The 22,755-nt window shown below is 38.1% G+C and overlaps 1 protein-coding gene across 4 annotated transcripts in view; it reads left to right on the top strand.

Annotated features, from left to right (window-relative positions):
* Positions 1-5,277: 5,277 nt before the first annotated feature.
* The window catches only part of ARHGAP5 (Rho GTPase activating protein 5), a 72,761-nt gene continuing 55,283 nt past the window's right edge, over positions 5,278-22,755 (top strand). For 2 of the 4 annotated variants that reach the window (XM_082648955.1, XM_082648952.1), the window contains exons 1-2: positions 5,719-5,902; positions 18,513-22,400. In XM_082648955.1, the coding sequence (XP_082505081.1) occupies positions 18,681-22,400 (3,720 nt within the window). In that variant the 5' untranslated portion in view covers positions 5,719-5,902; positions 18,513-18,680. Of the gene's footprint in view, positions 5,368-5,447; positions 5,525-5,718; positions 5,903-18,512; positions 22,401-22,755 lie in introns of those variants that run through there. The other 2 variants (XM_082648954.1, XM_082648953.1) reach the window with 2 other exon arrangements.

The raw sequence follows: 22,755 nt of genomic DNA, 5'->3' as shown, positions 1-22,755 counted from the left end.
AATCTCAGAATTCTTTTTTTTTTTTTTTTACTTTTTATTTTTGGCTGTGTTGGGTCTTCGTTTCTGCGCGTGGGCTTTCTTCTAGTTGCGAAGAGCGGGGGCCACTCTTCATCGCGGTGCGCGGGCCTCTCACTGTCGCGGCCTCTCTTGCTGCGGAGCACAAGCTCCAGACGCGCAGGCTCAGTAGTTGTGGCTCACGGGCCTAGTTGCTCTGCGGCATGTGGGATCTTCCCAGACCAGGGCTCGAACCCGTGTCCCCTGCGTTGGCAGGCAGATTCTCAACCACTGCGCCACCAGGGAAACCCTCAGAATTCTTAATGTAAACACTTTTGGGGGAAAGAATAGAAAAGAGTTACTTAACGTCTACTTCTAAGAAAACCAAAGCTAGAAATAATAAAGTATATGCTAGAACCCTGTGCCGGGCTCTGCTGAAGAGAGATGGGAAGACTATTTGGGGAAAGATGAGTATTGTTATTCCTCACTATGTAATAGGTGTGTATGAAAGAAGCTGTGCATCCATCAGAAAAATCACATTGTTATTTGTGAAGCGTTTTGAAGAAAATGCAGTAGCATGGATTGGTGAGACAAACATTTGCCATCTATTGCAGTTTATAATAACAGAGGAAAATGACAAAGCCTTAATTGTGAAATGATTATATACCTTATCATTGATTTCAGAAACTGCTAGTTGCATTTCTTTAGAATGTTCTCTGATGTTTCAGATCCATGGTTACTTGTCACTAGTAACTCACATTTACCTACCAGAGAGATGTAATATGGAGAAATGTGGGTTGTACTTAGGGAAGGACATCTAACTCAGCTTTCACAGGCTAATACATCAATTTCTTTAAATGATTTGTATTTTCCAAAGTGACTATCTCAGCTGTATTTCAAAATATAATCCGAAGGCTTCTGTTGGTAATAAGTCCACAGAAATCCATAAAACCTAGAGTGTTTCATATTATTATTATCAAACATTTATTGAGCTTTCTACTAGTTGTATTCTAGTTATTGTATAGGTCCAAACATTCATTTGTGATTCCTACCTAGAGGGGCTCGCAATCTAAATTTGGCCTAAAGAGAGTGGGAATAAGGGATATTCACAAAAATTATGTGTATGGTTAAATAGTCAAGCAATACAAGTTCCTGTTTCCCATTGTAATGATTTACAAATTACAGTGCCAACAATCTCAAAGAGAGAATTCAGTTAGCAACCTTTGCAGTTATTTTTTATCTTTACGGGGTTAACCTTACTGGGGTTGATTAAATTCAAGCTGCGATCTTTCATGAAAACTCAATGGAGGGTCCAGATGGTCCAACATTACCTCCTTTTGTGAGAGGAAATAACTTGAAGATTTTTGTCTAATTAAAGTATTTGTGCTGGTTATTCCTTTAAAAGGAGTCTGCATTACAAATAATCTTTATAAAATACTAATTAGTCAAAACTAGAGCTCTGATTTCACTCTTTCAGTTATGTCTGAGAACCAGAGCAGCATGAACATGACATTTTGAAACTAGACTCTGATACCATCTTTGGGATTTCAGTCTGAAAATACAATTCTGAAAAATCAACAGAACAAGGTTCTGTGGAACAAAATGCCAGGAAGGTCAATGCATTACTTTCCTACTGTTCCAGTCCCATGCTCTCAATTACCTTAACTCTTGTCAAAATATTTTCTATGGTAACAGCCAAGACATAATTAGCACCTTTTCTTCATGCTGAAAATATCATTGGTAGCCATAAAACAAATTTGGAGAAAGCTTTTCAGCACCTCAACTCAGCAAATGGCTACTATGGTTATATTGTGGTCATTAGTTATTGGTATTTGCCTGCTAGTGGGAGAAACACTCCATCTTACTCTGCTTTCCTTCCTTCTAATAGCCCTAACTGTATGAGATACAGAGAAAGAGAAAAGTCTAGGGAGAAGGTGGGGATTAGGTGGGGTATGGAAATGAGTTGTGACATTCTATAGGAAATTAGGCAAGAAACAACATTACCATGCTTTGGTTATTTAGTTATTTGCCTTTGTTATTCTCCAACTTCTTTGGGTATTTTGTCTGTAATCAGGTTGATATTCTGAGATAGTTTGTTCTCCAAAAGCCTGTCTTATGTCAGACAGGCAAAAAGTATGGGTCAATTTTGTTATGAATGGAAAGGCCCTTTATTTGGCTTTTCCTATGCTCTTGGTTCAGCCTACAAAAGCCAAAGTAGTTATGATCAGAGATTTCCAGCAGGGGGTGTACCTGCTTCTATAGGGTAAGTTTATTGAAGCCAAATGACATCAAACATCTCAATATGGTGTGTAGTGTTACCACTGATGGTAGAAGGTAGAGTTTTGATAACATTTTTTATGGCTGTCATCTCTTTTGATCCTAAAAAGACCATGCATATTAATACTTTATTAGGCTGTGTTAAAGAACTAGAAACTTGTGGAGAATATTTAAACTAAAAACCTAAAATACCTGACTGAAATCTTATTCTGCTAATTTTTAAAAAGTAAATGAAGAACAAAGCTTCAGGTGAATTTAATTATCCAGTACAGCAGAACAAATGCTTAATTTTTAAGATAAGAAGAGTAGTTGATCTGAGAGGGGTTGGTAATATTTCCTCTCTCTCTCTTCTCTCTCTCTCTTCTCTCTCTCTCTCTCTCTCTCTCTCTTTCTCTCCCTCTCTCTCTCTCTCTCTCTCTCTCTCTCTCTCTCTCTCTCTCTCGTGTGTGTGTGTGTGTGTGTGTGTGTGTGTAAATGATAAATTACTTATTTTCTCAAAGTTTTTGTTTGGGGTGGGGAGTGTTGGTGTTTAAAGCAATTTCTCTGAACGCATCGTTCCTGATCAGTTTTAAAACATGCCATGTTGTCCTTCGGTTTTATTTTCTGCTGTTTATTGCCTTTTATTTGTATATATGTAAGCATTTTTAACCCTAGAACTTTTGCCCCCAATTCCTATTTTCAGATTTTTATGTGTACAGAAAACTGTATGCTTTCTTTTTTGAGAGGAGGCAGGTACTAACATAAAAATGATACAAATTTGTTAGTTATTAAGCAGTTTACCAGTATATTAGTATTAATAAGGAGCAAAGTTGTAAAGTTCCAGACCCCTTAAATCAAGATGGATGATGCAGGAGGACTAAGAAGTAAAAACAATGCCAGCTATGAAAATTATCTTTTGAAAACCATGACTTTTTTCCCCCTACACTTTCTGGTGTCTTCGTTATGAGAAAATGAGATTTCAAAAGTCCTTTTTTTCCTCCAGTATTATGTCCTGACTCTTCAGTATCATGTCCTGTTTTAAAGAAAACAGTATTATGTAAAGAAAGTAACATGTTTAAAAGCCCTGATTTGACTTTGGTTTATATTGATACATGTCCATGGTTATGAAATTTCTGATTATTTAGGAAATAATTTTTAAAATATCTTTAGGACACCCTATAGTACTTAACATTTCAACCTCAAAATTATGGCTTTGAATTGGCTTCTTGTACTTTTAAGGACTTTTAGTACAAAGGTCAAAAAATGCATTTAAATGCATGAACTTTCCAACCTCTACAAGTGGTGTGGCTATGTAAGGCATTAGTACCATGTGTTGATGGATCCACTCTCCGAAATTTCCTCCTCTCCTCTTTTTTCTTCCTTTTCTCTGTATTTTCTTTCATTGCAAGTTTTCTTTAGTGTCCTTTTTCCCTGCCCATAGTTTGTAACTGAAAGAAATAAGTACCTATGTACCTTACTTATCTGGTACCATTCAGATGCGAGGGAGTGACTGGAGTAATTTTAGTCACACCTTTTTAAACTTAGGGAGCAAGAGACATCTAGAGAAATTAAACATCCCTTCTGTTTTTGTCTATTAAGTTTACCTTAGAGAAATATGGAGAATAGAGGGGTAGGGGTGTGGAAGAAATGAACAGAATTTCTGCTGGAATATTGTGACAGATTTACTGACAAATATTTTCTAACAGATTTTTACCAAAAGGCAGTTTTTGTTTTTCTTTACTGACAGACCGGAAACGTACTTCTGGCTGGAAGCAGCTGCATCATTATAACACTAAAAAGCAACCTTGGCTAACTTCAGTACCTTATGTAACATAAGAAATACAGAATAATTTGAATTTAAAAGACTTTTTTTTTTAATATGTTAACTTTACTGATGACAAACTGTTTTCAATGCAGGAAATCTATCCCCAAAGAGAAATTCTCCTCCACATTACTTCTTTCTTTTAAACTTAACAACAAATTGGGGTAGATTTATGTTTTCGCTCATTCATTCTTTCATCTGCTGGCAGCTATTTTAAGACCTCTGTGTAAGACGGATTCTGATGACCTTGGGAAAATCACAAGACCTCAGTTTCTTCAATGGTAAAAGAAAAGGCATTCTTCCACCGTCCTTTCTCCACCATTCAATGCCAATGCCCAGATGAGAGATACACCGAAAGCTCAGTGTACCCCCAAACTTGTGAGATTTCCACAAGTCTCAAAAAATATTGAATATATTTAAGGCAGTGTAATAAAAGCCGGGTGGCCGATGGTTCCTAAGGTTGGGCTGGTAGTGGTGTGAGCAGGGGTCTTCTGGGCTACCCCAAAATCCGCCCCATGTCTTGGCATCTCGCTCAACTTCCATAAGAACGGACTAAACCGAGGGCCTGCCTCCGTCCTTGTGCGGTGTCGACGGCGAAATGGATTCTTCTTGCTCCCATGGAGTTTTCCCTTCTGGGTGAGTATGGCACCAGGTCCCGGGCGGGTGATGTCTGTAGTTGGCCAGCGATCCCAGGCAGAAAACTGGCTGCACACACAAGAGCATGCAGGCAAGTATGTCCCTGAGAACGAGCTTGGGCGCATATTTTCATCTCTTGAATTCGTTAACGCTCTGAGACCGTAGGCTGATTTATCGAGAATCATTCAGTGCCCATGCGATGTTTTGCGGCTAACACAATATCAGGTTCCTTTTCAGTATTGTGGTTTGCTCTCAGTTACGGCCAGAAACCGGAACAGAAGGAAAGGGAGAAAGCAGGAAAGGTTTGGAGACGACCGTGCTCAGGGCGGCATGGTCTGCAGCTTCTAAAGCGTGGAGGATGGGACGGAGGAGGAGCAGAATACGGAGAAAGGGGAAAGCAGAGGAAAAACACTCACGCCAATGGGTAAAAGGGAAAAGGTGAGAAGGAATGGAGTAAGAGAGGGAACCAATGGGTGGGAGGGGCGGAGGAAGAAGGGGGAGGGGCAGAAGCCAATGGGGGAGCCGGGACGCGAGCGAGGACGCGGCCCCGCGCGCTCGCTCCCTCCCTCCTTCTCGGGAGCTCGCGCCTTCCCAGGCTCCCGGGAGACGAGGGCAGGGGCGGGGCCCAGCCGGGCTCGCGGCGCGGGAGGCGTCGCGAGGTGAGGGCGGCGGGGGCGGGGGATTGTGGGGAGGGCGCTGTGGATGCGCGCGCGCGCGCCCCGTCGAGGCTGCGCCGCCGCTCCGCCCCCGGCCGTGTGTGTGGCAGCGCGCGCGCGCGCGTGCGTTCCGGTGGTGCGCGCCGGGAGAGATGCTGAGGTAAAGTTCGGGAGAGAGGGAGAGATCCGTCAGCGCGAGGGAGCCCGAGTGGCCGCCATTACTGAGCCCGGCGCGGCGGCGGGCGCTGGGGAAGGGGGGAGGGACGGGGCCGCCGCTGGTGGCGGGGAGGGAGGGAGGGAGGGTGGGTTACCCGGCCGCGGGAGCCGTAGGGCTTGAGGTTTCGGGGCGTGTGTGTTGGGGAGGGCGGGGGGAGGTGGCTGAAGGGACGCGGCGCACGGTGAGCGCGCCGGGGAAGAGAGACGAGCAGAGAGTGGAGGAGGAGGCGGCGGCGGGAGCGCTCCCCAGGAATGTCGCTGCCGCCGCCACCGCCGGGACCGCTGCCGTTGAGGAGGAGATGGAGGAGACCGACGGTGTTAGGTAGGACCTTGCGACTCCCTGCTCCTTCGGGCCTGCCGGCTCGCCCCCTCCCCGCCGGGGACCCTCCAGCCGCCCGCTGCCCTCTGTCCCGCTCGGTCGCCGCCGCCGGTTGTAACCAGTTCAAGGGGCTGGGGCCCCGCAGCCGCCGAGGGGAGCCTGGCGCCGCGCTCGGTCCTTGCAGGCCGGGGCTGGGAGCGGCTGCCGCGGGGAGGATACGGGCGGCGTGAAGGGCAGAGAGGCCGTGGGGGTGGGGGGCGCTTTCTCCACAGGTGACGGGGCAGGGGTCGGCGGAGGCCTGGTGGCGGCCGGGGATCGCGCGGGCCCCGCCGGGTGTCCGACCTCACCCGCCGCCCTCACTTGCTCTGGTCTCGGATGGTGCGTGGGGGAGGAAGGTGGCCGTGTCTGTTGCCCGGGTGGCTGCTGTTAACGAGTTCCACCTGGAAGGGGGAGAGGGGGTGGGCGCATATTCGCGGAGACACAGTCCTCGTTGCAAACTTGAGCGTCTTTCTGGGGGATCGGCCCTTTCACTTTTTTCCCCTAGCTCCCCCACTCCTCCCTGGGTTCTGTTCACCAATTTCCCGTCTGCTCCTAAAGCTCAGGGTAGGATATGAGAAGTTGCGCTGCGCAACCAAAACACAAGAGTCCTAAGGGTTGACTGCGACTGGGTGAGCCTTTGATACTGAGTTCTCACTAGAATAACCTCTAGATTCTCCCTGTTTCCACTAAAGAAAAGTATCGGGGTGGGGGTGGGGAGCTGCGCGGGAGCGCGCGCGCACTTATCCACACATAAATACACTCACTCCTTCACACCCTCCCTCTCCAGCGTTACTAGAAATGCAAGTGAGGTGGACGCTCTGGGTGCAGCTGAGGCTGAAAGGTGCTCGGAAGTCAAGGCAAACTATCAGGACGTTTAGTAAAATTTCGAGAAAGTTGTAGGGGAGAAGCTCCAGTCTGGGCCCATGCTGAATATATGGGAATTTAAATGTTCTAAATTTAGGCCAAAATAGGCATGCAGATGGTGTGTACGCGCGTTTTTAACTTTAAATTCCCAACGATAATTTGCATTTGCCTTTGTGATTGGTAGGAAACGACATCATTCTTTAAAAAGTGTTCAGGTATAAAACAGTGAAATGCATCGCTATATTTACTGATTTTTGCTTATGCTGTCTTCTACAGGTGTTGGGGGGGCGGGGTTTGTCGACTCCACTTAAATCCAAAACCAGTATTCAATTTGAATAGTATATTAGGGAGTGTTTATTTACATTGCTGTTCTCCTTCATTTCAGGGCATATTTCTCTAAGTCTCCATTTAAGATGGTTCTTTTAACAAAAATGTGATCTAGATTCAACTCTTAAGAAAAATATTTAGTTAAGTAAGATATGTTAATAAATTGTGTTTGGAAGTGTTTTGCTGTCAATTCCAGTTTATTTGACTTTAATGTGATAAAACTGTACTCTTAGTATTTTTAGATAGACATACTGACCATATAGGTAACCTGCTAGACAGTTTCCAGATTAAGGTTTTGCTTCCATTTTAAATTGCTTTCTCATTTTTGGCTTTTTCATGTGTTCTTTGTAATTGACTCACATTTCTTGTATCTGTAGTATCAATAGATCAGAGGAAGAGGCTGGTAAATGCAGATCACCAAAAACTTTTATAGGCCTTGGAGCATATGACTAAACATACATGACTGAAAAGCTGGGAATACCTGTGCATTTAACTTTCAAGAAATAGCACTATTGATCAGATGGACTTAAAGCAAAAATTAGAGCAATACAGGTGACTAGATAACAGTCGATTTGGTTGTCATGTGTAGGCTACATTTTTTTTTAACCCACCTCAGCATGTCTTATTTTACCATTCTTTGTACGTTAATTGTAAGAGCACTGGGGAATGGGGTGTGTTACACTTTGATATAAGAAAGAATTGTCACAGAATCTGATATCTTTATCAATTTTTAGCACCCCTCCCCCACATTTAAATTAGCCATTTAGAAATTGTATTGCAAAATTAATATCTTACTTCTGTCACATGGTACTTATCCTAAGTGTTTTCAAACCATGCCCCCACCCCCATCTTTTTATGTTTGAAAGGCAGATTTAAATCTGCACACTTGCTCTTTCGGAGAAAATTATTTTGACCTTGAAAGTTAAGATTTTTTAAGGAATAAAATACTGTACTTGCATTCTTTTTTTGGAATTGAAGTTGTGGCACAGCTTAGAATAATAGTTTTGTAACTCACTTTTAAATTGAAAAAATTATTTCTCAAGAAGAGCTTACTATTTTTCATCATTAGCAGGACTTAAGGTAAGTGTTGCCTTTAGTATTCACTTCTTAAATATGAAATGGCATAATAGAGATTTTCTTGATAACTACAGAATGCTTTAATTTTCACAACTTCAGTTTCCATAGATATTATTTTTAAAACTTTATTTGGGCTAATTGTTTCTTTGCCCACCAAGGAAGGATACAGGTAATATAGTTCACTCAAGAAACGCTGTATAGTGTTCTGTTTTAGTAATGTCTTATGTTCCTAAAGGATGTTTGTAAAATACATTTGAAGTACACCAAGGGAATTCGGCTTTTTAAAGAACTGTGAAGAAACTTTATGAAGTGATCCATTATTTGGTGACTTGAGTAATCAAGCTCCTATTTGTTTACATGAAGGTTGTTGATAATTTTCTCAAACTCGGAAAATTAAGAAAAAATAGTTCAGTACTAAGAATTTTAAGTATGAACTTTAATTGGTTTTCAAATTCTGTTCCTTGGATCCCTTATGGATTTTTGCTGGATGTCTTGAGACTTCCTCTGATACCCCACCCTTCAAAACCAGGGCAGCCTTTATTTTTGTCTATTAAGTGTATTGTATCAATACTTAAATATAAAAATTCCTTTGAAAAAAGAAATCATCTGCATTAGGAATTTTTTGAAAGCCTCAATTTGTATTCATTAGTTCAGATTATCTTTTTTGGCACTTATTATATGCCTGGCCTTGGGAGTACCAAGATAAGTTAGTAGTAACTTTACCAGGAATAAATAGTTACAAGTACTAAGAGATGCGGAAAAGAGAACCGCTGTTTCTGTCAGGGCCTCTTTGGGAAACCTTTACAGAAGAAGCATTTGAATTTGGATGTTTTGACTGCAAATAGGAGTTTGAATGTAAGAGAGACAAAAAAGGTTTTTGTTTTTTCACTGTATTTTGGAGGTTGACTGTCCACAATTCCTTAGATTTGCAGTCAGATAAAGTAGGTTGTTAATATTTGGTCATGTCTGTGTGTTTTACTCCTTAGAATTAGACTGTTGGGAAAAAATTATGCATAACTTTGTAGTTTTAGGGTTAAAATATGACTGGTATGTTCCATTTGGTTAGATTCTCAAGCTTTTCATCATGAAGAGTTAATGGAAAGGTGAATTTTTATTTTTCTATCTTCGTATTAGATTTAGTCTATTTTATTATCCCTGACCAGTATTTTATTGAGCAACTAGGCACTGTGAGTGATACAAGGAAATATAAAATATTGCTCCCTTAAAAGCTTTGGTGGGGAGTGAGCTTGACAATTTAGGAATAGTTAAATGCCAGTTAGAAGTAGAGTAGAAGAGCCATATACAAGGCAGTACCTATTGATTTAAAAATTGGTGTAAAGGAATTTAGATAAAGGAGATGTCATTTGCAAGTTGCCTAGGATTGGAATGAGTGAGAAAAACATTTAAGTTAATGACACTGTGGACCCAAAGCACAGGGGAAGTGTGGATAAATTGACAGGTGAGGAGAAAATATAAGGTAAAAATGTAAGAGCATCAGTTTGTATGTTGTGAGCCAAATTGAAGGATTGGGGAAAAGTGTTAACACAAGGTTAATAGGAGGAGTAATCGAGAAATAAACAAATTACATCTTCATCACTGTCCTTGTTATTATATTTGGCATTGTCAAACAGCCTTGGAAAACTCATTCTTTGGCTTCTGTTAAGGTATATAGTTTGTTTTTTTTCTTCCTAGTGATCCAATATTGTGATCCAGTATTTTACGTTTCTTTCTATACTTGCCTTTCCAGAGTCAGGATAATGTATCTCTTTTTATTTGCTCCTTTATTTTTACTTTGGTTGATTACTAAAGAGAAGGTAGAAAGTTAACATTCCTATGATCTGGGAAACTGAGATCCAGATTTCTACTCTTCTCTGTAAGTTTGTAACTCTTTGGATACTTGTTAAAAAGAGTATTAAATCAAATGGCCTCTTAAATAATTTTCTAAAGTTTATGATCTTGAAATTGATGTTACTGATCTTGACTTTGCCTCATTTCATTTCTGTATTTTCATTTGTCTTGGTAATACTGTTACCTGAAACTCAAGTGATAGCACCATCTGTTGCTGGGACTGATTAGTTTTTCTTTAAGAAACATTGACTCATTTGTTTTTATTTCTTTTATCTAGCAGCCAGTCACCAAGATCTTTGTCTTGGACTGCTGTTTTCAGTTCTGTGATAGTTCAGGTGCTTTCAAGCCTCTAGTATATGTACATCTCTTGGGCATTGTGCCCTACCAAATCCAGTTTTGTATTCTACGTCTAATCTGGAATGGCTTCTTATTGCTCATTACAAAGTCTAACTCACGTTTGCCCTTGAAGACCTTCCATAGATCTTATATCTTCAGAAATAAATAAGAAATAAGTTTCTACTTTCCAACATGGCAGCTGTGCTCAACCACTCCACCCTAATCACACACCAGGAAGGACTTCTTTTTAAAATCCAAATCCAGTCTGTTTTCAGAGTTTACTCAGATCCTTTAATCTGTTGCAGGGGTCTGCAGATTATAGCCTCTGGGCCAAATCCAGCCTGCTGCCTGTTTTCATTTAATGGCTTTTTACATTTTGAAATGGTTGAGGAAACAGTTAAAAGAATAATATTTTGATATATGTGAAAATTATATGGAATTCAAATTTCATTGTCCATAAATAACCAGTGATCATTTTTGTAAGTATTGTCTATGGCTGTAATATTTACTGTCTGGCCTTTTACAGAAAAAGTTTTCCAAGCCCTGACCTATACCAATATGTACTGATTTTTCATTTCTTTGAATTCCTGTTACATTTATCAGTTCCATAGTATAGCACACTGCCTATGACTCCTCAGCTATGGTACTATATATAAAGCTTCTTAAAAATAGTGGGGAAAGTGTTTTTCAGCCTTTTAAAAAAAATCCATACCTCCTTTTTAGTCTATACCCCTTTTTGAGATTCTTATTTGACCACCTAATGTTCCCATAATTAAGAATATTGTTAAACTTAATACAGTTTGTTTTCCCTCCTGTGTAGCATTACAATAACAAACGTTAAATTATGCCCTTTCCCCCTGCTTTTCAGTTCTTCAAAGTGAGAAGAAAGGACTCAGACCCTGGAAGGGAGCATATTCATAGCCTGGCTTAGTGGACTTCCCTGTACATACCTTTGTACCCTCAAAACTTCTGACATAAAGCTAAGCAAATAGTAGCTAAGCACAGTATGTAATTAATGGGTTGCTTACATAGGTTGATGTAAATGAGGTTACTGTTGGTTCTTCTGTTTTCATCACAGAATAAGGAAATGGACTAGGAAGAGTTTAGAATAACTTTGACACCATGTCCTCATAGGCAACATGTTGTTAGAGGAAAGTGTGGATTAAAAACAGGATAGGCAGTTTATCTAGGGAGTAGTTTACATCATTGCTTTTCAAATATTTTCTGCAATGAAACTTTTTCAAACAATAAATCCTTGAAATATCAAAAGATAAAAATGGATAAAAGCAGAATTACCTTTGCTGAGTAGGTTTTGGGGAGATCTCAAGAGTACTGCCTACTGAGACCCTTCTGGAAGGTACCCTTCAGGCTTAATGTTTATAAACCCATAATTTGTTAATGAGCAGACTAAAGATCTTGGAAAAAATACTGGACTTTTTATATTAGAATATTCTGCTGTGCTAAACCTATGGACCCATAATAGTGTGTGATTTTGTTAATTGTGACTGCGAATACGACTTCCAGATTGTCCAGTGGTTTGGGATCCGAGTCTGGAGATTGATTCATTCAGTCATCAAATACTTGAGCACCCACTGTGTGTCAGGCACTGATCTGAGTGCTAGGAATATGGTAAAAAACAAAACAAAATCTCCATCCTAACAGTTTATCCTGAATCTTACTAAGATATGCTTCAATAAAGACTAATTCATAGAAATGATGACTTTAGCATTCCTTTCACCCTTAAGATAGTGTGCTTATGTGGTACAGACCTTGGTCAAAGAAAACATGGAATATGATTGAGTCTCCTACAGGTGTTAACATTGTTTACTTAGCTGTCTTTTATATGTTAAAATGACTTTTCCATTTCCTCTTCTAATTTTTATGGCATATATTTATCATTGAGAATTAGCAACATTAAGAAAAGTATATTTTAAGGCAATATTATGCCATATTCATCTTTTAGTATACAGTTGATGTTTTTATTCTCAAACTGTTCTCGATAAGTTTACCTAAGATTGTGGAATATATGATCACCTTTGGGCTTGGATCTGCTTCTGTCTTGAATATTTGTTTATTTAAGGGATATTTTCTCTATTTGACTTAAAGAAGATGGAGCACATAATTACAGAGCTGCTTCTGCGTAATTAGGTCTTTGAAATGTTTTCTGTAGTAAATAGTTGTGATTTAAAAAAATTTTTAGGTGTCAAAAATAAAAGTTAGATGATTATTCTGGCTGAATACAGGCATACATTTTATTACGCTTCACAGATACTGTGTTTTTGCTCATTCAAGGTTTTTGGCAACCCTGTGTAGAGCAAGTCTATAGACACCATTTTTCCAACAGCATTATTTTTTAGTTAAGGTATGTACATTGTTTTTTTAGACATAATGGTACTGAACACTTAGTAGACTACAGTATAGTGTAAACATAACTTTCATATGCACTGAGAAACCAAAAAATTCATGTGACTTATGTTATTGTGATACTTGCTTTCTTGTGGTGGTACGTTATTGTGATACTTCCTTTCTTGTGGTGGTCTGCAACCAAACCTGCAATATCTCCGAGGTATGCCTGTACAGTATTATAGATTATAGTTAGTCTTTATTCTGATGGCTTAATTTTTGACAAAAAATTTTGGGACCTTGAATATATGTATATTTTCTCCATAAGTAGCTTTAGAAAATCTTTTAGATTAGTAAATCATGGCACCTATTTAGTAAACCTAACATGCTTTACTTTTTTTTTTTTAACCGAAGATTTAAGAACATTTGATTTTAATATTTATTAGCATTCATGCATTTGTTGAATAGCTACTAGGTGGGAAGGACTGTTCTGGGCTCTTGGGAGCCCAGATGATGGAATGAACAGATTTGTGCCTTTGTGCATCTTTATTAAACCTGGAGTGGGGCAGGGAGAGGGATAGAGTTAATGACAGATAATAAAGAAGTAAGTTGTATAGTAAGTTAGGAGGGTAAGCAAAGGAGAATTTGGGGAGTATTAGGAAAATAAGTGCAAAGGTAGGAACATGTTTGGCTTGTTGAGCAACAGTTCAGGGTTTCTCACTGTGACTGGAATAGAATGAGAATGGGGAGAATAGTATGAGAGTAGATCAGAGAGTAAGGTAGGGCTGGAGAACGTAGATCTTGTAGAAAGCCATTGAAAGGACTTGGCTTTTATTTTTAGGAGCCACTGGAGAGTTTTGAGCAAAAGAAAGGAAGGGTCTGACTTAAGTTTTAAAAGAATTACTCTGGCTGCTCTATGAACAGACGGGGGAAGGGGAGCAGGAGTGGAAGCAGAGAAATTAGTTTAGAAGCCTTTGGAATAATCCAGAGCCAGAGATGACAGTGGAATGAGATCAGAGTTATAACAATAAAGGTAGTGAAAAGCAATAAATTTTGGATGTATTTTGAAGATAGGGCCAGCAAGAATTTCCTGACACAGTATGGTAACTTAAAAATGTAAAATAGTTTTTAAAATATACTTTTTATTGATTGAGTGCAATAGTTTTGTGAAAAGGTACAAAACAAAATTTAGTTTAAGTCCAGAATTAATAAGAATCTTCTCAGTTTCCTAGATCCCTTATAGAACTTAAAAACATTTTTTTTTTGCAGAAAACCACTTCATGTTATTAAAACTCCATTAAAAGGAGCACGTTACGTTTGAATGGCTTAAAATTGCTCAGAAAACTTAGTTGTAGAGGTAGCTTCATTGCAGCAGACAACTGTAGGACAGTTCCACTCAAAAATTGTACATTGTCATTAATTTCTGTAAGGATGCTTAACCTAAACATTTCCTTGAAGTGAAAGTTTATAGGGTAGTCTTAAAGGCAGGATGAGAAACTGATTGCAAACTATTAAAAGCAGCACTACTGCTTAAGAAAGTAAAGATTGGTCATCAAGAGACTCATCTTAACCCTCTAACTTTGAGTAGGTCATTGTTTTTATCTTGGTTTTTTCATGAGCAAAAATCAGCATGATAGTAGATGTTAGAGAGAACAAGGTATTTTTAGTTATATGAAAATAGTTATGTCAAAAATAGAAAAGAGGGGCTTCCCTGGTGGCGCAGTGGTTGAGAGTCCGTCTGCCGATGCAGGGGACACGGGTTCGTGCCCCGGTCCGGGAAGATCCCACATGCCGCGGAGCCTGTGCGTCTGGAGCCTGTGCTCCGCAACGGGAGAGGCCACAACAGTGAGAGGCCCGCGTACCGCCAAAAAAAAAAAAAAAAAAAAAAGAAAAGATATGTCTGGATTGACATAGTCAAATATTACCATTAAAAATATTTGAAAGGAATTTTCAAATTAAATCAAACAGGCTGCCTATAGACATTGGCCAGGCTGCCTATAGACATTAGCCATTAGCTTATTAGTGGGAACTCAAAACAAAAAAAAACAGAAGGCATTCTTTTTTTCTCAGCACAGCAGAAAAATTACCTTGGTTAGTTAATGAGGGCAGTTTTGACTTGGATAGTGAGGGCCAGTGGATAATTCATGTATGTATAAACTATCCAAGTGTCTGAAAGTAAATTTCTTTATAACCTATTACAGCCAATCTCATGAGAGCTGTCTTTCTCCCTTGGGGTGGTAATAGCATACTCACTCAAACAAATGGCAAAATCTTTTTGAGGGCAGGATGGCAACAATTTTTTTTTTTCTGGTCTAGGATTTCTGAAACATTTAAAAAATCTGAAAACACTTTTATAAACTTTAGTTTCTGAGTTAAGTAAACCTGTAAATCAAATAAAGAAGACACTGCTCTGATGAAGAGTTGGAGAGAGCAACTATTTATTTGCCCAGTGTTCTTTCCCACCTCTAGATGAAAGAATTTTCCCACCAGAATTTGAAAATCACTATATGGCGACTCATGACATAAACTCTGGATCTGACTTCAGAATACCAGCAGGTAGCCTGCCTGAGAGCATCGTTAGAAAAAAGAATATGGATGTTCCTCACTGTGTCTAATTGGTAGTTTACTATAAATTTGGTTTGTTAACCATAAATGTCACACAAAGCTACCTTATTTTTAATTTAAACTTCAGTATTTGTAATTCAGAGACTGCCACTAACAAATTAATTAGGATGTGTTGAAGCCTTAGTATTAAAAATTATCCTCAGTATAGTAGAGGGGCTTCCCTGGTGGCGCAGTGGTTGGGAGTCCGCCTGCCGATGCAGGGGACACGGGTTCGTGCCCCGGTCCGGGAAGATCCCACATGCCGCGGAGCGGCTGGTCCCATGAGCCATGGCCGCTGAGCCTGCGCGTCCGGAGCCTGTGCTCCGCAACGGGAGAGGCCACAGCGGTGAGTGGCCTTCGCACCGCAAAAAAAAAAAAAAACACATAATAGAGGGGTTTTTTTTGTCTGTTAGATAAAAAGCTTTCCAGTTTTCAATGACTGACGAAAGCGTGAAGACTTCATGCCTCCACTCATCTTCATTTACTTTTAAGGCCTTTTTCTTTCTGAAACTTTAAAAATTGATTTTGTGATAGTGTTTTTATTTCTTCTCTTATACTCCATAACTTTAGATAGAAAAGTATCTCAGTCTTTTGAGGTTTATGCTCTAGGAGAGCATGAATGATTCTTTTCATGTGTTTCGATAAGTATATGTAAAAAATATTAACAAAGATGTGACCATTATGACAAGGATTAGATTTGTAGTTGAAATTTTTCTGCAGTATTCAGGTCCATATGATGTTGTATTGTTACCTTTCTATTAACAGCTTTGTGTCTCTTAAGCTGGAAAGCAGGGGATAGTCTTAAACTTCTTTGAATTGCTCTTAGTTTTCAGAATAGATGTTTGTCTACCAAAGAGTTAATAAAGAGCTATATGTAGTTCTAGTGTTTGTACTGTTTAATGTAAAAATTCCCCAGAGTAATCACTGGTTATGTTTTCTTTTGATGTACATTTAAAAGGATATCTTCTGCAATTTTTTGCTTGCTTAGTAAGAAAGAAGGATAGACCTTGTATTCCACTGTGTTTTCAATTTTTTTCTTAATTGTTAGTTATGAATCACTATGCTATTTTCACAAACTAATTTCCCTTTTTATCACTGTTTATAACTTTGTTATCCAGTTAGTTCACTGTTGTCTTTTCAGTAAATATCCATTAAGTAGCCCAGTTGTTCTTTTATGCAGTTTAGGTAAAGAATGTTAAACTTGGTGCTAAGTGCAAATATTCAGTTTGATCACGTTAAGATTTGTAAAAATTTTTACTTAATGAAAGAGAGTTAAGAGCATTGGGTGGGACTGCCCTACTTTCTTATACTGCTAGTTATTGTATATACTGCTACCAGATAAATATTTGTAAGTCACCAGTCTGATCACATCATTTTTAATAAATCTTCAATAGCTTCCTTGGTTCTAAGAATCAAATTTTAAAAACAGAACTTAGTATTTATTAAGCATTTTTTTCTTTGCTAGGCACTTAACATTAAAGATTAACATTAAACATTTTCTTTAACATTAAAGAAAAAATTAGTTCTTAAATTTGTATAGATAGGCAGCCCTATTTTATAGATGGGGGAACCATGTCTCAAGAGGTTTAGGGCTTTACTATTGTCATAAACTAGTAAATACTAGGAGTTGAATTTGAAATCAGTTCTATTTACTCATGGTGTTCTACTACTTATGTTGCTCCTTCAACATGACAATATTTTATTTATTACCGAATTGAAGATAATGAACATTTTGCTTGAATATCAGATGGCTGATATTGTTAAAAGTAATACTTGGTTGAGGCTGATAGGATAAACTTAGAGAATACAAAAATAAATCTGAAATTTTATTTTAAAATATTATTGTACTAGAAATATTAGAATTTAAATTTCAAGAATAATTTCTCTTTACCATTAGTTGTTAGTATAGCACATGTGCAGCACAACCTAAATAGATGTTTACTTGCAATTTTGAGGGTAGTGGAGAAGCCACATATTGGGGGCAGGTAGTGGTTCTTTATTTTTTTCCTCATGGTCTTTTTATTTTATTTTGTCTGGATTGAAGATAATTTTCACATATGTTGATGTACATGACTGGATATTTTCCTTGTGAAATTTTGATGTGGTAGAAATGATGATGTATTGCTTTTCCTTCAACCTCAAAAGAATGTGAAGAATCTCCAAATAATACCTTCGTAAGAGACTGATTCATTGCTTCCACACAAATAACCTAAATTAAATTACATGCAATTCTTAAAGTTTATTTGATGTTGTTGGTATATCAAATAATTCTAAAAGATTTTCTCAAATACATAATCGTAAAATTCTTTAGCTTTGTGCTACTCAAAATGTGATCTCTGAGCTCTTTGTAAATACTCAGAGGGAATAAATACAGAAATCAAAAACATTTAGAAACAATTTGACAGTAATTTTGTATCTCTTGAATCTAATAAGAAACTGGGACCTAGATTTTTTAAACATTTCATTCATTGTATTTTTAAAAATTGACTTACAGATATGAAATAAAAGGTCCTTAGATCGTTTGAGAAGCATTGATCTAGTTAAATGCTGTCATTATTTGTATTAACTGTTCATTTATATTTCCTTGTTTAAGTATATGAATATCCTTAATTGCTTTTAGATATAAAATTTGATAGATTTCACAGGAGTATGTTGAAACTTCTTGAAAATTTTTTTTAATTCTAAAATCTTGCTAAATTCATATGAAATTCCATTTTAGGGAATAAGTTTTGAGGAACCATGTTACAGAAAGCAGATAGTTTTTTAAAGTTGTGAGAGAGTTGTTCACGCAACTAGTATGTTTTAGTTATCGTCAAACATAGCCAGCCTCCAGTCAGAAAAGGCAGGAAAATTGAGGGAGGGGAAAAGACTAGTTGTTTCCTCAAACTCATAGGAAGAAGTAGAAACAAAATGCACATTTGGTTAAGAGGGTTTTATTTTAAAGTTTGTAAGATCACATTAAAATTTGTATTTAGTTTTTCTTGTTGTTAGATTTGCCTTAAATTTTGAGGTCATCTTGCATTTATAACAGTAAATCATAAACTGTCTTTGGTGATTTCTTAAAATACATGTAACATTGTTAACTTGCCTGGTGCTTTGTTATGAACATCTTTAATATGTATATAATTCGACATGTGTAATTCATGATTAAGATTTGTCCTTTTTCTCTTTCTAGGAAGATGATCCATATGATCTTGAAGACCTTTCTGCACAGAAATGAGGGAAATACAAAGAACCAAATATCGTTCTGAAATTCGGGATCTGTATTTTGAGATGATTTTATTTTCAGAATGAGAAGTATATCTGGTTATCTTTATGAATGTAGAGACATGACAAGAGAGTTATGATGGCAAAAAACAAAGAGCCTCGCCCCCCATCCTATACCATCAGTGTAGTTGGACTCTCTGGGACTGAAAAAGACAAAGGTAACTGTGGAGTTGGAAAGTCTTGTTTGTGCAATAGATATGTACGCTCAAAAGCAGATGAATATTATCCAGAGCATACTTCTGTGCTTAGCACCATTGACTTTGGAGGACGAGTAGTAAACAATGATCATTTTTTGTACTGGGGTGACATAACACAAAGTGGTGAAGATGGAGTGGAATGCAAAATTCATGTCATTGAACAAACTGAGTTCATTGATGACCAGACTTTCTTGCCTCATCGGAGTACGAATTTGCAACCATATATAAAACGTGCAGCTGCCTCTAAATTGCAGTCAGCAGAAAAACTGATGTACATTTGCACTGATCAGCTAGGCTTGGAGCAAGACTTTGAACAGAAGCAAATGCCTGAAGGGAAGCTCAATGTAGATGGATTTTTATTGTGCATTGACGTAAGTCAGGGATGCAATAGGAAGTTTGATGATCAACTTAAATTTGTAAATAACCTTTTTGTCCAACTATCAAAATCAAAAAAACCTGTAATAATAGCAGCAACTAAATGTGATGAATGTGTGGATCATTATCTTAGAGAAGTTCAGGCATTTGCTTCAAACAAAAAGAACCTTCTTGTAGTGGAAACATCTGCACGATTTAATGTCAACATTGAGACGTGTTTCACTGCACTGGTACAAATGCTGGATAAAACTCGTGGCAAGCCTAAAATTATTCCCTATCTGGATGCTTATAAAACGCAGAGACAGCTTGTTGTCACAGCAACAGATAAGTTTGAAAAACTTGTGCAGACTGTGAGAGATTATCATGCAACTTGGAAAACTGTTAGTAACAAATTGAAAAATCATCCTGATTATGAGGAATACATCAACTTAGAGGGAACAAGAAAGGCCAGAAATACATTCTCAAAACATATAGAACAACTTAAACAGGAACATATAAGAAAAAGAAGAGAAGAATATATAAATACTTTACCAAGAGCTTTTAACACTCTTTTGCCAAACCTAGAAGAGATTGAACATTTGAATTGGTCAGAAGCTTTGAAGTTAATGGAAAAGAGAGCAGATTTTCAGTTATGTTTTGTGGTGCTAGAAAAAACACCTTGGGATGAAACTGACCATATAGACAAAATTAATGATAGACGGATCCCATTTGACCTCCTGAGCACTTTAGAAGCTGAAAAAGTCTATCAGAACCATGTACAACATCTAATATCAGAGAAGAGGAGAGTAGAAATGAAGGAAAAATTCAAGAAGACTTTGGAAAAAATTCAGTTTATTTCACCTGGGCAGCCATGGGAGGAAGTTATGTGCTTTGTTATGGAGGATGAAGCCTTCAAATATATCACTGAGGCTGATAGCAAAGAGGTGTATGGTAGGCATCAGCGAGAAATAGTTGAAAAAGCCAAAGAAGAGTTTCAGGAAATGCTTTTTGAACATTCTGAACTTTTTTATGATTTAGATCTTAATGCAACACCTAGTTCAGATAAAATGAGTGAAATTCATACAGTTTTGAGTGAAGAACCTAGATACAAAGCTTTACAGAAACTTGCACCTGATAGGGAGTCTCTTCTACTTAAGCATATAGGATTTGTTTATCATCCCACTAAAGAAACATGTCTTAGTGGCCAAAACTGTACAGACATTAAAGTAGAGCAGTTACTTGCCAGCAGTCTTTTGCAGTTGGATCATGGCCGCTTACGGTTGTATCATGATAGTACCAATATAGATAAAGTTAACCTTTTCATTTTAGGGAAGGATGGCCTTTCCCAAGAACTAGCAAATGAGATAAGGACACAATCCACTGATGATGAGTATGCCTTAGATGGAAAAATTTATGAACTTGATCTTCGGCCTGTTGATGCCAAGTCGCCTTACTTTTTGAGTCAGTTATGGACTGCTGCCTTTAAACCACATGGGTGCTTCTGTGTATTTAATTCCATTGAGTCACTGAATTTTATTGGGGAATTTATTGGAAAAATAAGAACGGAAGCTTCTCAGATCAGAAAAGATAAGTATATGGCTAACCTTCCATTTACATTAATTCTGGCTAATCAGAGAGATTCTATTAGTAAGAATCTACCAATTCTCAGGCACCAAGGGCAACAGTTGGCAAACAAGTTACAATGTCCTTTTGTAGATGTACCTGCTGGTACATATCCTCGTAAATTTAATGAAACCCAAATAAAGCAAGCTCTAAGAGGGGTATTAGAATCAGTTAAACATAATTTAGATGTGGTGAGCCCAGTTCCCACCAATAAGGATGTATCAGAAGCTGACTTGAGAATTGTCATGTGTGCCATGTGTGGTGATCCATTTAGTGTGGATCTTATTCTTTCACCCTTCCTTGATTCTCATTCTTGCAGTGCTGCTCAAGCTGGACAGAATAATTCCCTAATGCTTGATAAAATCATTGGTGAAAAAAGGAGGCGAATACAGATCACAATATTATCATACCATTCCTCAATTGGAGTAAGGAAAGATGAACTGGTTCATGGGTATATATTAGTTTATTCTGCCAAACGGAAAGCATCAATGGGAATGCTTCGAGCATTTCTGTCAGAAGTTCAGGACACCATTCCTGTACAGCTGGTGGCAGTTACTGACAGCCAAGCAGACTTTTTTGAAAATGAAGCCATCAAAGAGTTAATGACTGAAGGAGAACACATTGCAACTGAGATCACTGCTAAATTTACAGCACTGTATTCTTTATCTCAGTATCATCGGCAAACTGAGGTGTTTACACTGTTTTTCAGTGATGTTCTAGAGAAAAAAAATATGATAGAAAATTCCTATTTATCTGATAATACAAGGGAATCAACCCATCAAAGTGAAGATGTTTTCCTGCCATCTCCCAGAGACTGTTTTCCCTATAACAACTACCCTGATTCAGATGATGATACAGAAGCACCACCTCCTTATAGTCCAATTGGGGATGATGTACAGTTGCTTCCAACGCCTAGTGACCGTTCCAGATATAGATTAGATTTGGAAGGAAATGAATATCCTATTCACAGCACACCAAACTGTCATGACCATGAACGCAACCATAAAGTGCCTCCACCTATTAAACCTAAACCAGTTGTACCTAAGACAAATGTGAAAAAGTTGGATCCAAACCTTTTAAAAACAATTGAAGCTGGTATTGGTAAAAATCCAAGAAAACAGACCTCCCGGGTGCCTTTGGCACATCCTGAAGATATGGATCCTTCAGATAACTATTCAGAACCCATTGACACAATTTTCAAACAGAAGGGCTATTCTGATGAGATATATGTTGTCCCAGATGATAGTCAGAATCGCATTATTAAAATTCGAAACTCATTTGTGAATAACACCCAAGGAGATGAGGAAAACGGATTTTCTGATAGAATCTCAAAAAGTCATGGGGAACGGAGACCTTCAAAATACAAATACAAATCTAAAACCCTATTTAGTAAAGCCAAGTCATACTACAGAAGAACGCATTCAGATGCAAGTGATGATGAAGCTTTCACCACTTCTAAAACAAAAAGAAAAGGAAGACATCGTGGAAGTGAAGAAGATCCACTTCTTTCTCCTGTTGAAACTTGGAAAGGTGGTATTGATAATCCTGCAATCACTTCAGACCAGGAGTTAGATGATAAGAAAATGAAGAAGAAAACACACAAAGTAAAAGAAGATAAAAAGGTAAGTTTAATTTATGGTTCATAATGTTTCTAAAGATGTTTGCTTTTGACTTTTAAAAAATTATTTTTTAAGAGAATGGATTTGACATCAGTGAGAACTTAGGCTGCCTGTGTCATTCAGTAAATATAATTGACAGCTCTTTTAAATTTTCTGAGTATTTTGTGAGGGCAGATTATTTTTTGTTACTTATTACATTTTATTTACTTGAGCTTTATCTTATTTGGGGTGGAAGTTTGATTTCACATTCTTCAGCATAAAAGTTCTAGCTGAATATGTGTGTTCTTTCTGCAGAAACTCAGATATAAAGTGATTTTGTTCATTTTTTTCTGTTTGTCTGTAAGCATCCCATTTGTCT

Source organism: Grampus griseus, assembly GCF_964374135.1.
Source record: "Grampus griseus genome assembly, chromosome: 2".
Taxonomy (NCBI): Eukaryota; Metazoa; Chordata; class Mammalia; order Artiodactyla; family Delphinidae; genus Grampus; species Grampus griseus.
Note: the sequence above shows the minus strand (reverse complement) of the source record. Positions and strands in the feature narration are given on the sequence as shown.